This window comes from Chanos chanos, chromosome 3 (genome assembly GCF_902362185.1).
Source record: "Chanos chanos chromosome 3, fChaCha1.1, whole genome shotgun sequence".
Taxonomy (NCBI): Eukaryota; Metazoa; Chordata; class Actinopteri; order Gonorynchiformes; family Chanidae; genus Chanos; species Chanos chanos.
Genome location: NC_044497.1, coordinates 23,665,838 through 23,686,178, shown reverse-complemented (window position 1 = coordinate 23,686,178; position 20,341 = coordinate 23,665,838). Strand labels below are relative to the sequence as shown.

General features: G+C 42.7%; 1 protein-coding gene across 1 annotated transcript; it reads left to right on the top strand.

Annotated features, from left to right (window-relative positions):
- The first annotated feature begins 9,758 nt into the window (after positions 1–9,758).
- Positions 9,759–19,954, top strand: rnf41 (ring finger protein 41). Its single transcript, XM_030769885.1, has 7 exons — positions 9,759–9,848; positions 13,187–13,301; positions 15,441–15,573; positions 15,792–16,063; positions 16,465–16,600; positions 16,973–17,076; positions 18,370–19,954. The coding sequence occupies exons 3-7, from the start codon at positions 15,484–15,486 to the stop codon at positions 18,722–18,724; spliced, it is 957 nt and encodes a 318-aa protein (XP_030625745.1). The 5' UTR covers positions 9,759–9,848; positions 13,187–13,301; positions 15,441–15,483; the 3' UTR covers positions 18,725–19,954.
- Positions 19,955–20,341: the final 387 nt, after the last annotated feature.

The following is a 20,341-nucleotide window of genomic DNA, read 5'->3' as shown; positions in this document are numbered from 1 at the left end:
AACACAAAATTACCATTTATCATTTAGGGAAAATAGCCTTAAGGGGGGAAGTAACAAAAATGAATCGATAAAACTGGAGGTGATGAAAATGCATGTGAATGGAAAAATAGAGGGGTCCTGAACTTGCCGCCTTAATTTCAGTATCTGAGCAGTGGCACAACTTTCTCGGCTCCCTTCAAACTGAGAGCCAAAAACTCGATCGGTTCGTCGGTGGGCGTGGTTTCTGATTGATATTTTGGGCAGAAGTAACAAAAATTACTTGCTGTAAATGATAAATGGAAGTAAGAAAAATTGCTTGCTGTAAACAATAAATGTCAGTTGAGTTTATCAAATCAACTGACAATTTATCACTATTTTTCAGCTCACATACATTTTTACCCCTCTGTTTTTCCATTCACATGCATTTTCATCACCTCCATTTTTATCGACTCATTTTGTTACTTCCACCCTTGAGGCAACTGTCCCTAAATGATAAATGGCAACTTTGTGTTGTGAATGACGAACGATGAATGAAAATGATGAAACACGGCAATGTTTTCATCACATCACAACTGTTTTAATTAAAACAGCTTTAAGTCAGTCAAATCACTTGATAATTCATCACTCTGTTGTTCATTTCACATCCATTTTCTTCACCTTCATTTTTATCAGTTAATTTTTGTTACTTCCACCCCTGATATATCTGTTGTTGTGTCACGTTTCGATGGTGCAACCTAACAACACACCTGTTCGATGATTGGCTGTTTGAGTGTCACTCGAAACACTCCATTATCAAGGAGTGTTCTCCCTCTACACCAGATCACTTGGCCAGGTTATCTCCACCCATGGCCTCTCTTACCACTGCTACGCTGATGACACACAGCTGTTCTTCTCCTTCCCCCCCTCTGACTCCCAGGTTCAACCTCGCATCGCAGCCTGCCTAGCTGACATTGCCTCCTGGATGTCTGCTAACCATCTCAAACTTAACCCGGAGAAAACGGAGCTCCTGTTTTTTCCTGCTAAGAACTCCCCAGCAATCGACACTACAATCACCATCGAGGGATCTGCGGTGTTTCCCACCACAGCAGCCAAAAACCTTGGCGTAACCCTCGACAACCAGCTGACATACTCCGGGCACATCGCAGCAGTCACACGATCCTGCAGATTCGCCCTATACAACATCAGGAGAATCCGCCCTTTCCTCACGCAACAGGCAACCCAGCTCCTGGTCCAAGCGCTTGTCATCTCCCGCCTGGACTACTGCAACGTTCTACTGGCTGGCTTGCCGGCCTGCGCCATCAGGCCGCTCCAGCTCATGCAGAACGCCGCTGCATGCCTGGTATTCAACCTCCCTAAGCACTCTCATGTCACTCCACTGCTTACTGCACTCCACTGGCTTCCGGTAGCAGCCCGCATCCAGTTCAAGACACTGGTGCTGGCCTACCAGGCCACAAGAGGCTCTGCCCCATCATACCTTCAGTCTCTTATAACGCCTTACACCCCAACTAGGACCCTCCGCTCCATGTCCTCCGGACAACTGACGGTCCCCTCACTCCGGGAACCCGGCAGCCGCTCCTCCCGACCACGCCTCTTCTCCGCCATTGCCCCGAGGTGGTGGAACGACCTCCCCCATGCAGTCAAGACTGCGGAGTCTCTTACCATCTTCCGCAGGAAACTGAAAACCCACCTCTTTAGAACACACCTGTCCCCCAATGCCTAACCTCCCTTCCCTAGAGAAAAAAAAAACAAAAAAAAAAAACCTTTGTCTTGTATTTCTGTTTGTAAAAGTATTCCAGGGGCACAATGCGAAAGGGCAATTTGACGCTCAGTCTTATTATGATCTCTGTTGAAGGTATTAGAAATCCGACTGATGCACCAATTGTAAGTCGCTTTGGTAAAAAGCGTCTGCCAAATAACTAAATTGTAAATTGTAAATTGTAAGGGATATGATAGGATTTTTATGACCCCGAGGGGCGGTCGGGTACGTTTGGGGTTTGTTAATGCAAGCGAACTTTGCATATTTGTTATGTACTTTCTAGGCGGTTTGCATTTAAGGTAAACTATCGAACAGTTTTCTTATTGCTATTGATGAAGTGTGTGCTGCGGTACATATCGCTATCATTTCATCGCTCAGGCTTAAGGCTACAGTTAAAACTGAGGGGCCAAAATTTTATCTGAGGGGGCATAACCCCCTTTTGCCGCGCCGTGGCGCCGGCCCTGCCCAGAGGCCGTTGGATTTAAATTTGCTTGACGCTGAAACTGACAAATCATATAAAAAAGTCATATTAAAGTTCTTTATTATACGGTTGCTCAAAATGCTGTAGAAAGTTCCATTGAATTGAATGGGTCATCCAAACGTTCGGAGGTCCGATATGTCTTGATAATGGCCACTGGAAAAAAAAAAATAATAACCGCTGAAAAAAATTAATGACCTCTGCCATTGGCAACGGGTTTTGTGCTTCTGATTCACACCTGTCATATCATTCCGCAAGTAGTCCGTTCACTTATCGTAACTGAAATGTAGGCTATGTATGTCAGACAAGACCCCAAAAATGTTTCTGCGAACGATCAAATATGGGGCTTTTGTCGGCGATCTCCAAAAACTGTCCAAAAAAAGCCCAAAAGCCCCAGATCAGAGGCAAATCGGGGTTCGCAAATCGGCTCTCAATCGCTAAGTTTGAACTGTTCAAAGACGCCATAGGAGAGACTCGCCATGGATCGCAGACGCCCGAAAGATATCTGGACCTATCGGTGAGTCCAGATCCTGTAGTGTGAAAAGTGTTGTGACTGGCAGTGAGTGCGGCGACAAGCTACAGCCAATGAAAGCGCAAGACACGGGGTGAGGGGGGACCGGGGGAGCAGTTGTACAACATTAACACATATTCTTTTCTGTTTCCTCCTTGTTTTTTTTCGCTGCAAATCAGCGCACAAACAACTTGGATCGCTCTCTTTTTGCTGACATTCATTTTTGGTGAAAGATCTGGTGATGTGTGACCCCCTGTCGCTGATCAGTCATCAAGACTTCAAGATTCTCGATTACAAGACAACAAGTTGTGTACTGTGAACAGTATGGCGATCTAGCGACTTTGAAAGTCGTGTAGTGTGTATGTGGCTGAACGTGCTCACGAAGTAAGAAAATAAATATTCGGCCCTCCTCGGATTCCGTAGAAAATAAATCCCTTCAGGACGATACAAGTTCGTCCTGTCGGGTTTATCTTCGGATACCCTAGTGGAAATTCCATTTGAAAATCCAGTAGCTAGTCTATTGGGTTGAACTGGTCTCAAATGGTCTGTACTGGTTTCAGTTGGTTGCAGCTGAGTTTTCAGATTCTAATGGTTTGCCCAGTCAAGAATACCAGTTGAAACCATTTAAAACCCATTTGGACCAACAGAGCCATGGGCAGTGGCTGCTTCACCAGTTCCACCCAGTTGAAACCAATAGGATGTAACTGGTGTTGTCTGCTATTCATTTCAACTGGAAACAATTGGTCTCAACTGGTCTAACAAACCCAATACCTGCACTTGGTGAGAAAGTGCTGTACATTGAGAATGCACTCAAAAATAATGAAATATAATGAAATGAATTGTTTGATTAATCAGTTAACAACATACAAAGTGCACTAAAGAGAATACATTGTTTTTTTTAAAATATCAAGTCATTTGTAAAAATGTTTTAACCGTTAGTGTTTCTTTAAAAAATAAGTGTTTTTAAATTGAGCATGAATTCATATTCAATTTAAAAACACTAATTTTTAAAGTTTTATGTTGCTTAAAGAAAGTTTTCTGCCTGCCTACTGGTCAGTTTTTATTAATTATATTTTGCCGGCTATAAACTGACCAAAGAAGTGCACACACTGTTTATTTGGACATGATCACTACTTACTGAAACAATTATACTACATCAGAGCAAGCATTTTGACTACACGATCAGCTTGTCCTCCGTCTCGACTGATGAGATACCTGGGAAGGGGGCGTGGCTCCTAGCCCTTCTTGAGTAATCTGATTGTATATATACATTATCCCTAACATAAAATTGTTTTCTTTTCTTTTTGGTGATCAAATTTTTATTGTTTTCAAAGAAATGATAGAATACAAAATATAGCAACCATTAGAAACAAACTTCTCCCATACCCCATGCCATCCCCCCCCCCCCCAAATCCCCTCACGTGGCACCCATTACCCATAGATATAATTACAGTTTTTAAGAAAACACTAATACGAAACGGAAAAACAACAACAATACACACACACACACAGAGAGAGAAATCGTTACTGTAACAGTTCACAAATCAACTCCACTGCCGCACTCCATGCGTCCACTATTCCTCCTCTGGCACCATGGATCCGGGCTATTGAAAGTTCCATTCTAATTATATCTACATAAGTAAGGATCCACTGATGCTAGGAGAGGGAATGCGGAAATTGTCAAAGTGATGCCAGTAATTTTTTGGCAGCCGTAATTCCTGCCAACCAAATACGTCTTTGGTTCCTGGTTAGGTTAAGCTCAGAGTCATCATTCAAAAGGAATGTTTTAATTGTGTAATAAAATAATAATAAATTTATTTAGACCCCAATATCACTATTTATAGTCTCAAAGGGCTTTACATGTCTAAATTATATTATGCATAAATTTGAGAAAATAGATAAGTCTTTAGTCTTGTTTTCAAGGTATGGAGAGAGTTTGCCTTCCTAATGTCTGTAGGTAAACCATTCCAGAGGAAGGGAGAGCGGTAGGAAAAGGCTTGGTTGCCAGCGGACTTCTTTTTAACTCTTGGAATGACTAATAGTCCAGAATCTTGAGAGCGCAGGGTATGAGGAGGGTTATAGGGTGTAATTAAGTCAGACAGGTAGGAAGGTGCAAGCCCATGTAAAATTTTATATGTCAATAAGAGGACCTTAAAATCTGCCCTTGCATGAATTGGGAGCCAATGAAAAGAAGCCAGGACAGTTGTAATGTGATCAAACTTCTGGTCAGAATTCTAGCATCGGCATTCTGGACCACCTGAAGACTATTGGTACTAGAGGCAGGCAGGCCAGAGTAAAGAACATTGCAGTAATCGAGGCGAGACGTGACGAATGCGTGAACAGTGGTTTCTGCATCAGCCATACTTAGAAAGGGCCCTATTTTAGCAATGTAATGGAGGTGATAAAAGGCAGTTTTGGTTGTGTTCTTGATATGAGTGACTAGCGAGAGACTAGAGTCAAAAATCACACCAAGGTTCTTAGCTGAAGAGCTTTTAGAGATAATGCAGTTGTCAAAATTTAGGGTAAGATCACTAAAAAGATGCTTATGCGTAGAGGAACCAATGACCACCATTTCAGTCTTGCCTGCGTTAAACATCAGGAAATTTGAAGACATCCAAGCCTTAATAGCACAAAGACATGCCTCAAGGTTAGCCAATCCAAAGCGGTCATTGTGTCGGATAGGTATGAAAATCTGAGTATCGTCAGCATAACAATGGAAGTTAATGTTGTAACTACGAATAATGTCACCCAAAGGGAGCATGTAAATAGAGAATAGAAGAGGGCCAAGGTCTGATCCCTGAGGAACACCATAGTTAAGCTTACGGTATTCAGAGTTCACATTATTATAGTGGACACACTGCTTTCTCTCAAAGAGATAAGATTTAAACCAAGAGAGTGCCAGGCCACGAATGCCAATTTGGTTTTCCAGGTGCTTTAACAATATGCTGTGATCGACTGTGTCAAATGCTGCTCTCAGATCAAGCAGAATAAGAATAGAAGTTGCACCAGCATCCATGGCTAATAAAAGATCATTAGTTCCTCTAGTAAGAGCGGTTTCAGTAGAATGAAAACACCTGAAGCCTGACTGAAATATTTCAAACAGACTGTTAGAGGACATATGGACTATCAGCTGAGCAGCTACAATTTGTTCAAGTATTTTTGAAAGAAACGGGAGATTAGAGATCGGCCTATAATTATTTAAGGCTTCAGGGTCAAGGTTTGTTTTTTTAAGTAAAGGCCTGATCACGGCTGTTTTAAAAGCAGAGGGTAAAACACCCAATTTAAGTGACATATTTAGAGTATTTAAGATTGTTGGGCTGAGAACCGAGAAAAGCTCTATGTAAAGTTTAGCATGTAGGGGATCAAGGAGGCAAGAAGCTGGTTTAGCAGAGTGCACCAATTTGGACAGCGCGTCTAGAGAGATAGGGTTAAATTGAGTTAAAGGGTGCACATCCTGACTAATCTTAGGAGCAGTAACGGAGAGTGTGCAGGCAGTCTGATTTCATAAATTAATTTGAATATTACGACGAATTAAGTCTATTTTTTGCGAGAAAAAATTAACAAAATTGTTTGCAGTAAAAGGGTTAGATTGAGGGGAGTGATTCTGGGTAAGTTTAGATACTGTATCAAAAAGGAACCTGGGGTTATTTTTGTTAACATTAATTATTTTCGAGTAATACACGGATTTGGCTGTGTAGAGAGCGCGTTTATAAGTGAGGCGGTAAACCTCTACTTTGGTTGCCCGCCAGTTTCATTCCAATTTCCTAACACCTGCTTCAGCGTTCTGGTTTCATTATTAAACCATGTGAATTTTGAGGACCTCCGATAGTGTTGAGGAAACCTTGGTCTAAAATTCCTTCACCCTCAAGCACTCTCAGAGCATATGAAGAAGAGTCCCTGTAATATCTTAAGAACAGAGCGTACAAGGTGTGGTGCACAGACCCATATAATATTGTTTCCGAGGCATCAGATATGTTCTATGTATTAAATTGAAATGAATTTGTTGATGATTAGGGTTCTTGGAGGAGGAGATAATATTATCCCAAATTGTGTCCCAACAGATCTGTTCATTGGAGGTACTCAACTCCCTTTCCCACACAAACTGGAGTGCTAAAGGCTTATATGAGGCGCGCAATAGAGTGGTATAGGTGGAAGATACAGTTCCTCTGGTTTTGTTACCTACATCAAACAACCTGTGTAGTGTGTGTATAGGTAGAACAGTGCCCCATGGTACACCATATGCTCTCATAGCAGAGCGAAGGCAGAGGTAAAGAAAAAATGAAAAGCCTGGTATGTCATACTGCAGCTTCAAGTCCTGAAATGTCCTTAGACAGAACTCATTAAACACATCATTTAAAATGTGTATTCCTTTACTGTGCCATTGTGGAAAATAAAAAGGTTTACATGCAGTAAGCAATTTAAAGTTAGAGAAGATTAGGGAATGTTTGTGCCATCTTAATGCTGATTTAGTCAGTTTTTCTACATGTTGCCATGTTGAAATCAAAATGAAACTGTTTTCTTTAAAGAAAATTTAAATGTTGACAACTGTTTCAAGCCAATAGAAGGCTCAGTTGAGTACTCTGTGACTCAACGTGAATGAAAAGTTTAGACTGGACTTTTATTATATGATTTTCAGTCTGTTGCGGACTGACTGAGGGCTAAACCACAATGCATAAACCAACCTGCTGCACTGGGGGGTTTATCTCTTCTCTATATCCAGTTAGGGAGCTGGTTAACTGACTGGTCAGTCTACATCCAAAATTAAACTGTAGCTACATTAAAGTTTACACCAGCCAAAATAAATGGTTTACACACACACCACAAATAATTTGATTAATGGATTCTTATTTAAAGGTTATTTCATCTGACCTTTATGTTTTCCATTGGCACTTTCATCGGCCAGTGAGAAGGGCTAGGAAACCTCAGCTTGTGCTCTATGGATGATAGAAGCTCACGTTCGTGTCTGTTTTTCTCTCTTCTCCATCTGGGTATGAATGACAGTTTTGCCAAGTTATTCAAGCAGTTTGTGGGAGGAGAGGCAGAAATGATCAGGGACGAAGGGGCTAAAAGGTATTAGAAAAGTTCAAGCCAGAAATACTGGGAACAAGCTAAATATACTATCTGTTATTTGTAAAGCAGAGAATATTTTTAGTGGAAGAAACAAAATGGGGGGACGCAAAAGGAGTAAGATGAGAAAAACAAAAGAAGCAAAAAGAGGAAATGAAAGTGATCTGCAGTAAGCTGATGGAGGCTGAAAGGAAGAATGATGAAGAAGCTAAAAAAGTCAAAGGGAGAATTCTCCACAGACTTCACTGAATCATCAGTAAGAAACATGGCGAGCGGAGGTGTGGACATTTAGATTTAGTTTGAAATAAATATTTCTTTTAAAGACAAAAAAGTACTTGTGGTTATGCATTGTTTGATAGGTTACTGTGTTATTTTAATTTGTAACACATGTTCAATGCATTGTCGTGGGACAATATTGGGAATATCTGGGTAGTTCTGTTCAGTCAAAGAATGAGTTCTTTACTGCAAATATTTTCGGAGATGTTGACCAATTTATAAGTAGTCAGTTGGTGTTCAATTATATTACGATATTACATACACAACTCAAGAACATGACAACAGCTCTCACTCTGATATTTGATATGTGACCATAATCCAGCCTAAGTGTATCAAAATGCAGAGGTTGATATAAGCATGAAAATAGGCTATTTGATGCAGTTTGGAATAGGTTTTACAGGTGTTTGTAATGGCATCAGAGGGATGCAATGCCGTTAGTCCAAAACATTCCATTATTTGGTCTTTTGTTGATGGTGGTCTCTGGATTTGGTCTCCCATAACTGTTTGAGTTCACTGAGATTTGGTGTTTTGGTGTAATATGTTAATGGGATATGGTTTTATGTTGCGTTCATGTTAACCATCCATTCAGTGACCACTCAGGCCCTGGGGACACAGGCACTGTTGTACTGGGAGAGACCACTCCCAGCATAATAGACATGTTTCATAATAGGACAAAGGTGATCTTTCACATCATATAAGTGTGAATGCCTTTATGAATTAGTACTTACCTTGTATTTAGTATTTACCTTGTCCTCTGAGGTGTACAGTACACACAGTACAAACTATGCTTTCTGTTCTACACTATGGTGCCTGTGAGCTTTGCATCACTTTTCTCATAACCAAACAAGTTAAAATATTTTTAAAGGTTGTATGAATCTCTGTTAAAACATAACAACTTTATGGTGGAAAAAAAATCGTTTTTTAATCTTTACTTGTAGTCCGGCAAGTCAGATACCGTATAGTGACAGGGAGGTGTGCAAAATTCTCACAACTGTTACTTAAATGGGCAGCCCGTGGGCTAGAGATTAGAGAAGCGGGCTTGTGAACAAAGGATACCGTAGGTCGCCAGTTCGATTCCCTGTGTGTGTGTGTGCGTGCGCGCAGTGGTGTGATAAATAAGGCTTGTGATGCCATTATTTCTCGTGGTGGGTATATGACAAATATTTCTAGACTCAAACAGATCTTCGGCACTTTGATTACGTAAAGCCCTTGAGTCAATCAGTGCAAATTGTCAGGGGCAAAGACAGGAGAGGCAAGAAAACATTAAATGCAGAGCACCCCCCTCTGGTCTCTAGTCAAAAGCACATTGACTTGGTGGGCTCACTGTTTTTACAAACATACAGTGGCGTTGTCTCAAGGCAAGCTATCAACAGAAAAATCAGTGACCGAACAGTCTCATTGGCAATGCACATAAATTTCGCATATTTATAAACCAGTGATCCACTTTGTGTCATGTGGTTTGAATTGCAACATACAACAACCCAGGGATATGACACATAGATAACGAGTACGTTTATTGTAAGTGTTACAGGAGATGTAGCATTGGTCTCTTTTTCATCGTTGCTATAGTCATTTGGAAAAAGAGAAACGAAGCTGCAAACCTGTCCTCATACGCCTCGACAACCCCCTACCTCACTGGTTACGTATAGCAGAGCGCGTGGGATGGACTTTTAAGTGTGTGACAAGCCAGGAAGGAGGTCTACACGTCTTGTGGAGAATCAGTAGACTTTCTGAAATTCTGGATACACAAAGTCTGTGGAAGAATACGTATACCGAAACAGGTATTGTAGTTATACGTCAGAGCGGCCCGAAGCTTTTCAAATGTTTGCGAACGCAGAGGGATTTTAATCGACAAACCCTACGTGACGCGTAGGGTAGGCTAGTCCCACGGGTAGTGGCAGTTTGGGAAGCCCTGGAAGGGTACATGAGTGGGCAGGAACCACAGGAAACTCCCCGGTTCACTGTTATGTGTACAGGTGTCTCGGCCATATGATTTACTTTACCCTGAATACAAGCGTACATGTGTAGTTGCCGTTTTGATACTGCTTTCGCTCGTAAACATCAAATGATGCCCGAATGCCATTCCCTCCTTGGCGAGCAGCAAGGTCGCTTGTGCGAACCAGTGTAGATAAGCTAATGCTAGCATGCTTCTCAGCTAGCTTAGATTGGTTATCTATGTACTGTATAGTGGCAACAGCCTAACATCCACTTTGCTAGATAAGTAGCATGCTCGTGAGCGACCATGCTAACCAGGTGTGTGAAAAGATAAGTCAACATTTAAGCAGAATTTCTGGACATATTTCTATCCTGCGCTCCGGTCTATACAGCAAATATGACGTATTTGAAGATGGTTTCGTTGAGCTGTTCACTGAAGTCCAATAGTGTTTAATTTACTCAGAAGTTGCTACAGCTAGCTGAACCTGATATGTTATTTTAACCAACGCTAGGGTTACGTTACAGGCCGATAACATACTAAAATCGCTTAGTTTGTGAGCTGTGTCAGAATTTCTGTATTGCCAAGAACGCATGTTTCTTGTTTCACTGGTGGGATGCCTATCTTGTTAAACTGACTGTAGTTCCGTGATGGAACAATCTACAGTTTAACTGCGGAGTAGCTATGTTAGCTTGCAAGATGTACCATTGATGCTTGTGATCTAGCTTAGCAAGCTAATTGTTTGTCCCAGTCACTCTAACTCTCTCCCATTCTGTGAGGTTAACTATCAGTTACTGTTACGCTACAGTTGTGGCTTGTACGTGTTTTCAGTGTCGAGTGACCCTGTCTGTGACATAAAGCATTAAATGAAACTGCCGTTGCGACCTAAACATGTTTCCATTAATGCTGTGCGATTTGAGTCAACACTGGAAGATCAAGCGATTTAATAAATTCTGTTGGTACTCCGAAAACCTTACACTGGAAATGTGATTTAAACAGCGTAAAGTCGTAAGGTTCACCTGTCTCTCCGACGATTGGATTTTCGCAATGATTGATGGTCGGTTGGTAATTGACTTGTAGGTTACGTCACTGTAATGGCCCCTTATGGAAAATCAACCTTACATGCTAATGGTGTCATTTATACGTGCTTTCTGTTGCTTGTACTTGCTGGATATTTTTATAGAGACACTGTATTTCAGTGTGATACCCAAAGTATTTCACGCACCTCAGCGCTATGAAACGTGAGTAAATTGGATTTAACGAAAAACATTCTGCAGAATATTTTCAGAATCTAGTACATAGTATACAGCAAGCATCGAAAGATGCTGTTAAACACACCGGCTTTAGTGTTTTGCCTATCGGCCTATATTTTTATATTTCAGGATGTGGCAACCGGATCACGTGCAACCCTTATTAATGATTCATTGTGGGTGGGACCCAGAATCCAGCATGACTGACCGCATTATATCTATTACAGACAAACATATTTTAAAACAATGGTGTAAGAGGAAGGGTCAGTCTCAGATATGAACTGCAAGACACCCCCGGTGTCTTGCAGTGACTTTAAATCGCCTCTTGCATTGATTTTGTGAAAGGAGGGGGCTCTGCTCTTTTTAACCCAACATCACCTCCTCCTCTCTCCCTGTCTGCCACACTGAAACTAGGTCACCCACATCCAACTGGGACTGGAGCTTTCTCTCTGATGTGTTTGGGGCAGGAGGAGGTTCACAGGGGTACTTGTGTCTGCTCATCTCAGACTCTGCTTCGTTTTGCACCCTGTCAGCTTCTGAATGGGTCTTACCAGTGTCAACTTCATTTTCTAAAGTGATTCTCCTCCCTCTTACCTAAGGGCTGTCTTTTCTGTCACGGTGAAAATGGGCTTGAGACCCTCTCTGTCTGTGCCTCTGCCATTACAGTTTTGTTTTTTTGAGCCTTTTATGCACAGAGTGTTCCTCTTAGACTTTGGGATGGAATAGAGTGATTAAAAGCATCAAATCTCATATGACGCAGGTATACACTGAAGTTACAACTGTTTGGTTTTTTGTGAGTTAGATGAACTGTTGGGTTTGAAATGAAGAATGTTTAGATCTTTTAACAGTTATCAGGGTCACTTCAGTAATGGCTTTGAGTGACTGTGTTTGTGAGGAAACAGTGATTTGTGAGCTAAAGGCTTTTTAGTGGTGAGACACTCCCATTGCCAATTCAATTTACTCTGTCTAGTTCCAGTGCTATGGTTTACAAGATTGCCTTATCTGGAGAATCTCTTCTCATTTCACCACTCCTACAGTCTCCTGACTAAAATCAATGGAACCAGAATATTGCATATTGATGTTTAATTAATGAGTTTACGAAATGGGCTTTTTATTAATTTTTTTTGTATTTGTTTATTTATTTAGTTGGTGATGACATAAGAATTACTAGATTGTAATTTTGTTCTTTCAAAAAAAAAAAAAGTCAGTATCTTATTTTTTCAAAGCCTATATAGTGCTTCCAGAATGAGACCAGTCCTTATTCAGTTCTGTGTGGTCTGATGGACTAGGCTGAACTGAACACAGCTGAATCAGGAGTACAGGCAGGTGGTTTATGGCAGAGCAATAATTATTTTACAACGAGCTGTGATTGTCTGAACCCATCTCCTGAGAGGGTTCCTCTGTCCCTCAGATCTGTTTGTGAGAGTGACAGACTATATGTCTGTGTTTCTGTGTGCAAAGTGTTTTTCCTCCATTATCTCAGTGCTGTCTCTGTAGGTTAGTGATGGTCAGTGTGGGGTGATTATTGCAGTAATGCACAGATGCTTTGGAGTGGATTTGTGTGAGCACGCTTGAAAATCAGATTGAGAAATTAGATTAAGACCTTCAATAACCTCTTTATTCAATCAGGAAGTGGCGAAACATCAAGGACTGAAAAGCAATTAGGAGTCTCGGGTTGCGTCTCCATAAAACCCTTCTCTTTGAGGACACAAAGGAAAATGAGTTTCTTTCTTTCCACAGCACAATGGACAGTGTGATCCCATTTAATAGCAGTTATTAATGAGAGAGCTCTAAAATAACATGCGTGCAGTTTCCAACGCACATAATAATAAATGTGATATGTTTGTGTGGTTATGTGTGTGCCGAAAGGCATTATCTTTTACACTGTTCTTGTCTAATGAATGTGTAAGAAAATGATGTCAGTTCCTTGTTTTAGTTCTCCCACAGTGAGGACTGATGCTCTCAGTCTGACCAGAGTACCAACCCCCTGCCCATGTGACCCAAAGGGAGGACCCACTGCCTTAAAGATATGAGAGTTAAGCCTGAGTAAGGTATGCTCTCTCTCTCTCTTTCTGTCCATTTTGCAGTAGTAGTGCATGGATCACACAAATCATGCATAAGTCTGCTGTTGTGTCATCATTTTAGATTACATTTAAAACTGCAGCCTCTGTGTTTGCACCTTGCCTTGTCTCATTTGCTTTATGCTGTTTTTAAATCTCACTTGCCGTAAAACCTGTCACATGATGCTCCTTTCCCTTTGGTTTACAGGTGTCTGAAATAGAACTAGACCATACAGTCTATAGCCTTCAGCATGTTGTTTTGTGTTGCAGTGATATTTGTTGATTCAGACCTCACTGCCTTTGGTTTAAACCCAGGCTGTGTAATGATGGTGTTTTTCAGAACTCTGCTCGTGTCATGTTTACATCATTGTATTGCGTTGGATTGCATCAGTGCCCTCTCCAGGCTTTCACACCATCCTGCCGAGTAATCACACGCAGGAACGTGCATGTCACGGCAGGAGGGCACCAAACTAACAAGTGCCCAGTCCTAGACAAGACAATCACACAAATCTACAAGTGTTTAGCAGATTTGGGGGGAGTTGAAATTAGGCCTGCTAGATTAGTTAAAATTTGTTGGTGAGCAGCTCCAGATGAAAGCTTCAACCATAATGAAGATTAGGCGTGTAAATGAGCTGGTATCTGTGTGTCAGTGGTGAAAAGGGCCAGAAAGTTCCGGAGAGATTACAGTCCGTACCACCAAACAGCTCTCTCTAAATAGTCTCCATTCACAGTGCCCTACCATGACCAGCCAAACAATGGTCACATTTTTCACGTACAGAGCAGCAGTAATCCTTACCAGCTCAGCCTATTTTACACACACACACACACACACACACAAAGCTTCGGCTCTCTTTGCTGAAACTGGTCACACAGGCGGGTTGTAGAGCAGATTGCTTAAACAGTGCAGTGAGAAAGTGACCTTCACACTGGAACATTACAGCATCACTGCTCCTCTACCAGGGCCTTCAGTCGACTCAACACAAACACACTGACAGTGCGAGGGAAGCCGACTGTAGAACCTTCCAGTTTCCATATCAGTTTTGTCGTCCCTCCCCATGGCCAGTAGTTGTTGTCCTGGACCAGCCGAGTTTGATGTTTACCTGTCTGTGAGGCAGGTAGGTAAGTCTGCCTTGAAAGAGCAGGTTAGGTCTTGATTTTTAAAAACTGTGTGGTGTGTGTATATCTACTCTGGGTAGAGATTGGCATGTGAATAGACCAATCTCTAGCCAAGATGCATGATCAGAGTTGTCAGTGGTAGTGAAATAGACAGTGTAAAAGAGATTGTGTCAGGAAATGGGAAGAAAGGGAAGGAACGATACGCTCTGGCACCATATTGCTAACCTTTTGAGTATGAATGAACTTCATAGTATTATGTTGTATCCCTAGTGTTATTAGTTGGTCTAGCTGTTATTACATTATTGAGAGAAACCTCCTGTAATACAAAACAAGCTTAAGAGTGATGACACATGTTCTGAGGGGAAATAAACTGAACAGTGAGTAGCCCAGCAGTCTTGTGTAAATTTCCTTAAATGACAGCCCTGTGTGGAGTGTACAGCCAAGTCCAGATTACTGTTCACTGTTCTTTACACACTCCTCTTTCAACCTGTGGCCATAAAGATGTCGTTCAGGACAGGGGTACATGGTCACCCTGTCACTTCTCCAACACCGTTCACCAGCTCTTTTTAAATTTTCTTCTTTTTCTCGTCTACATCCACCCAGTTTATAAGGTCAACTCTTACTCGGGCATTTGTTGAGTAGAATGGAGAGCACAGTTCTTTAAATGAGACTGGGGGGTGTTATCGGGCAGGGGCTGTTTGAGAAACACTGTCTCAGAAGAATGCCACTTCCTTAAACCAGCACTTGGATTTGACCGTAGTTTGGCTCTTTAGCTCTTTCCGATTTAACCATAATTTCTGCGCTGTTTACGGAAAGGCCTCCCATTAAGCATTCACTTGGCCATTCTGTAGGGAGATTCATTCTCTAGCAGTAATTCAGTTTTCTGCTCTTTATTGCCATTGGGTGTTGGAACAACTGCACAGCTTGTGTGGACACACTGGTCATGACCCGGTGCGTTCAAACTATTGTATAACTTTCCAGTTCTCCTTCTCTTCTCTCTGTGGGTTTGTGCAGTGCTGAAGAGATCGGGGAGGGGGGGGTGACCCAGGAATGTGCCATGGGGTATGACGTCACCAGGTTCCAGGGGGAGGTGGATGAGGACCTGCTCTGTCCCATTTGCAGCGGGGTACTGGAGGAGCCAGTGCAGGTAGGTTCTGTTCTGTCACCATAAGCATTCACCCACAGGACACAAGACGCTCCACATGCCTTCACCTGCCCAGTCCTCTGAGGTTTTTACATGTATACAGGTGACTCTGACCAGTTCATCTAAATGCACCAATGTGGGAATGATGTCCTAGGCTTAACCTGAGCTGTAGTAAGGTCAGATCAGGTGGATGCTGTCATCTTGTCCTCTTCCTCTCTTAGGCACCGCACTGTGAACATGCCTTCTGCAATGCCTGCATCACTCAGTGGTTCTCACAGCAGCAGATCTGCCCGGTGGACCGCACTGTGGTGACTCTGGCCCATCTCCGGCCCGTGCCCCGCATCATGCGTAACATGCTCTCCAAGCTGCAGATCTCCTGCGACAACTCCAGCTTCGGCTGCACCGCCACCCTTCGGCTGGACCAGCTCCAGTCTCACCTGAAAGACTGTGAGCACAACCCCAAACGGCCCGTCACCTGTGATGAGGGCTGTGGGTCAGTCTCTCTGTTCATTCACTTTGTTTTCTTTTCCTCAGACAAAGTGCATAATCACAGATCTTACGCTGACATCTGTGCTATTTGATTTAAACCAAGGCTGCAGCAGCCAATCACAGACTGTACCATATACACCTGTGAGCCTGATTGAAAATCTGCACACTGATGGATTTAATTGGAGTATCAACACGTTTTCAAAAGCCATAAAATGCTTATTGTACTTGCATCTGTATGGGATGTTATTTAGGCATGTTGGCTGATGACCTGGGTTGTAATATTAATTCTGCAGAGCAATTTAGTGACTAAACTGTCGTGGGTCATATGTAGCTGTGGTATGGGGTGTGAATCTGAATGGGATGAGAATCGTTTGTTTACATGTGGTGTCTTCCTCTTCCTTTAAGCCTTGAGATGCCCAAAGATGAACTGTCCAGTCACAACTGCATCAAACACCTGCGTAGCATGGTACAGCAGCAGCAGACCAAGATCGCCGAGCTGGAGAAGACTGCCGCAGAACACAAGCACCAGCTAGCAGAGCAGGTTCATGCTTTAACACCCCCAGTCCTTTAAGACTGTCACACAGGGCTGTTACAGCATCCGGACAGTGTTGCCGTGGCTCGTGTGTTCTCTTAGAGTGCAGCGCTTCTGAACCGCTGTGATTCAGCCTCTGATCGCATGTGTCTGCTCTAGTGCTACACACATGCCAGCAAATGAATTAGAACATAAGGGAAAGCTCAATACAGGACAGGAGGGTGCGTGTGTGTATCTGCATGTTAATGTGTGTGTGCTCGGAGCGTCCCTCAATGTGTGTTATGTGCAGACTGTTGCAGAAGATGACATTGTACGTTTGTGTGTGTGTGTGTGGTTTGGGAGTGTCCATTAATGTGTGTGTGCGTGTGTGGACTGTCGCAGAAGCGGGACATCCAGCTGTTGAAAGCCTACATGAGGGCGATTCGCAGCGCCAACCCAAACCTGCAGAACCTGGAGGAGAGTATAGAATACAATGAGATACTGGAGTAAGTTACTCTTCCATTTCTCTGGCATGATCCGGTCCAGCATGAGGATGAGCTCACTGGGATTGATTAAAGTAGAGCTGCATGCTTGGACATCAGAGTTACGAAAATCATGAAAGTGTGAGATGAATGCATTATATGGGTGCTGCAAAAACATAATTGACTGTGTTTTGTTGTTGTTGTTGTTGGGGGTGGGGTGGGCTGGGGGGGTCAGCTGAACAGGGTGCTCTCACCATCATTGTACTTCAGTGAATCCTGACCTCCGTGGAGCTCCTCTACAGTGACAGGTCAATCCAGGGGAACCAGTCTCCAGAGACTCCTGTGGAGGTGCTTGTAAACTGAATAGATGACAAAAGTGAGCAGATCCCTGCTTGGTTAGGGAGACATGGGTGATAGCCTTCACACCCCTGAGGGCTGGACTACGAAGTAAGGCAACTGACTTATCCAGGTAACTTTTGGTTAATTTAACTCAGAGTAAGTAGTAAACCTCCTGATAGAAGAGCCCTATGGCTTTGTTTGCTAGGAGAATGAAACCATAGAGCCCTTCTATTAGGACGTTTACTACTTGCTCTGAGTTAAATTAACCAAAGGTTACCTGGATAAGCCACTTACCTCGCTTTGTAGTACGGCCCTCTGGACTCGTACATGGATTGTGCTATGACACAAACTTAAAATAGTGAGGGAAATTTGGTGATTTAAAATTAGGAGAAAGGGGGGTGACATTTAAAAAAAAAAAAAAAGAAGAAAGAAAGAGAAAAAAAAGGTTTTTCCCCTGTTGCTTGCTGCTTTAGTCTCAAACTAAATTAGATGTTGTCCCGAGGTGATGTTGCTAACAAAAAGAGAGTAGGTTAAGTGGATTGGGAACTATTTTGGTTTCCAGATGATGATGATGATGATGGGCTAAGCAACGAATGCAAGAAAAAACAGGACTGTGGTCAAGCTGAAGACATACTGGTTTATTGGTTTGTTTATTTTAGATATCATTAGGACCACTGGATATGTATCACAATGTACAATTCCACTGAATATATATGTGTGTGTGTGTGAGTATAAAAACTTGACTTGTCAGAAAAAATAATCCGAATGATCATTATTTTCATAATCGTGCAGCCCTAATAGAGGTACCTCTCTAATGATTTAGCAGAATTCACTGTCTTTTGAATTCATAGTTCTGTAGTCTGCTGTTATCTGCATTCAGTGCTTATACCAGCAGCTAACATACCTCCCTCTCTCTGTCTCTGTCTGTCTGTCTCTCTCCCCCCCCCCCCCCCCCCCCCCCCCCCCCCCCCCCTCTAGGTGGGTGAACTCTCTCCAGCCAGCACGTGTTACTCGATGGGGGGGGATGATCTCCACCCCTGACGCTGTCCTTCAGGCTGTCATCAAACGCTCTTTGATCGACAGCGGCTGCCCCCTGTCCATCGTCAATGACCTCATTGAGAACGCCCACGAACGTAACTGGCCACAGGGCCTGGCCACGCTGGAGACGCGGCAAATGAACCGCCGCTACTACGAGAACTACGTGGCCAAGCGCATCCCGGGGAAGCAGGCGGTGGTGGTGATGGCCTGTGAGAACCAGCATATGGGTGAAGATATGATCCTGGAGCCAGGCCTGGTCATGATTTTCGCCCACGGTGTGGAGGAGATTCTATAGTCTGTGCAGTGAAGGGAGATAGACTGATAAACAGAAAACTGTGGAGACGGCTTTACTGAGGATACATCAGAGACCCCTCTAAAAAAAACCCAAAAAGAATCAAAGAAAAAGAATTAGTCCCTCTCAAATTGAAGATTGTGGTGGGCGTGCCAGTCTCTTTGCCTTAAACAATCGTTCTAAATATTGTTGTCTCTCCCAACAATAAAAAGAACCACAGCAGACAGAGACACAACCCCTGATCATGGCTTCAATAAGTTCCAATTACATTTCCCTGCTAAAATCCACCCACACTCCCATGCTGATGAGGAAACTCTATGCTGAAGCCACGCCCCCCTGCCCCATCAGTCTTGTAAATTGTCTTAAAAACTGTCATGTAAATACAGAGGATAAAGATATATAAACATTTACGCTTACGTGTTATCGTTTGTGATAGAATTGTGGACTTGTTGCCATTTTCATCTTAACGTGCTCAGTTTGAGTGTGTGTGTTCTTAGTTTCCCTGAATCTCAGGATGCTTTTAACAGAAGAGTTGCTGTGGAACAGGCTAGAGGAAGAGCTTTCTGTTTCCTGCCTGCTTCAGCAGCTCCAGGGACTTAATAAGGAGAGGGGAGTCATTACTCGTGTCTAATGCACAGCAGAGGTTTTGTGCACTGGTTGGTGATGAGAGACAGAAGGAACCTGAAAGAGTCTTTGTAAGGAAAGATCCCAAGAGGCAAGCTCTGAGACCTGCTTGCTCCTGGATGTCTGAAAGACCAGGATGTAAAACAAAAACTCTGCTCTACAGAGTGACACAGTCATGCTGACTGGATTTCTTCTGTCCGCAATGACACATTGAGAACTTAGTGAAGCTGACAGAGAATGAGGACCACTCCTCTGTAGCCTGGATAGAGTACCTGTGCCATACACAGTCCAGTAGCAGGAGGCAGAGGTGGAATACAGTGTGTCTGGAGAAGTACCAGCTCTTGCTTCTCTGGACTTGTGTGCTGATCTTCAAATAGATCGACCATTGTGTGTGTGAGGAATTAAAGGAATGAAGCCGGCAGGACGGTTTTGGTTTGTGCAATTGATTCCACTGTACAGGAAAAGTTATTGGTTTGGGAAATTGTATTGCAAATGTTTATCTATTTTTGTTGATGTTGTACATAGTTGATATGAGAAAATGGTCCAGGTAAAATCTGTCATGCTTCATTTTTCTCTTTTAAGCAACCAAAGTCTATAAATGTAAATGAATGACCATTGTGCTTTTTTGAGGGGTTTTGTTTCACTAATTGCTCAGTATGTGAACAACAACAATATGTTTCTATGTGTTCTTTCTTTCTTTGTTTTGTGTTAGGAATGCTTTGTGCTTTGTTTACAGTATCTCTCCGTCTCTTCCTCAGTGTTAAAAAAAGAAAACTGAAGTGGATATTACTTTGATGTAAATCAAGGATGGGTGATGCAGAATACCTTGTGTGAAGGAGGACCATGGAAATGACAGGCTGTTAACTTTGCCTTATTAATCACACACAAATACACACACGCACGAGGACTGGGTCCAGCAATCATTAGCTGTAATTACGTCCCTTTTGTAAGGGATCACTGAAAGCCGGGTTTCTGATTCAGTTTAAGGATACGTTG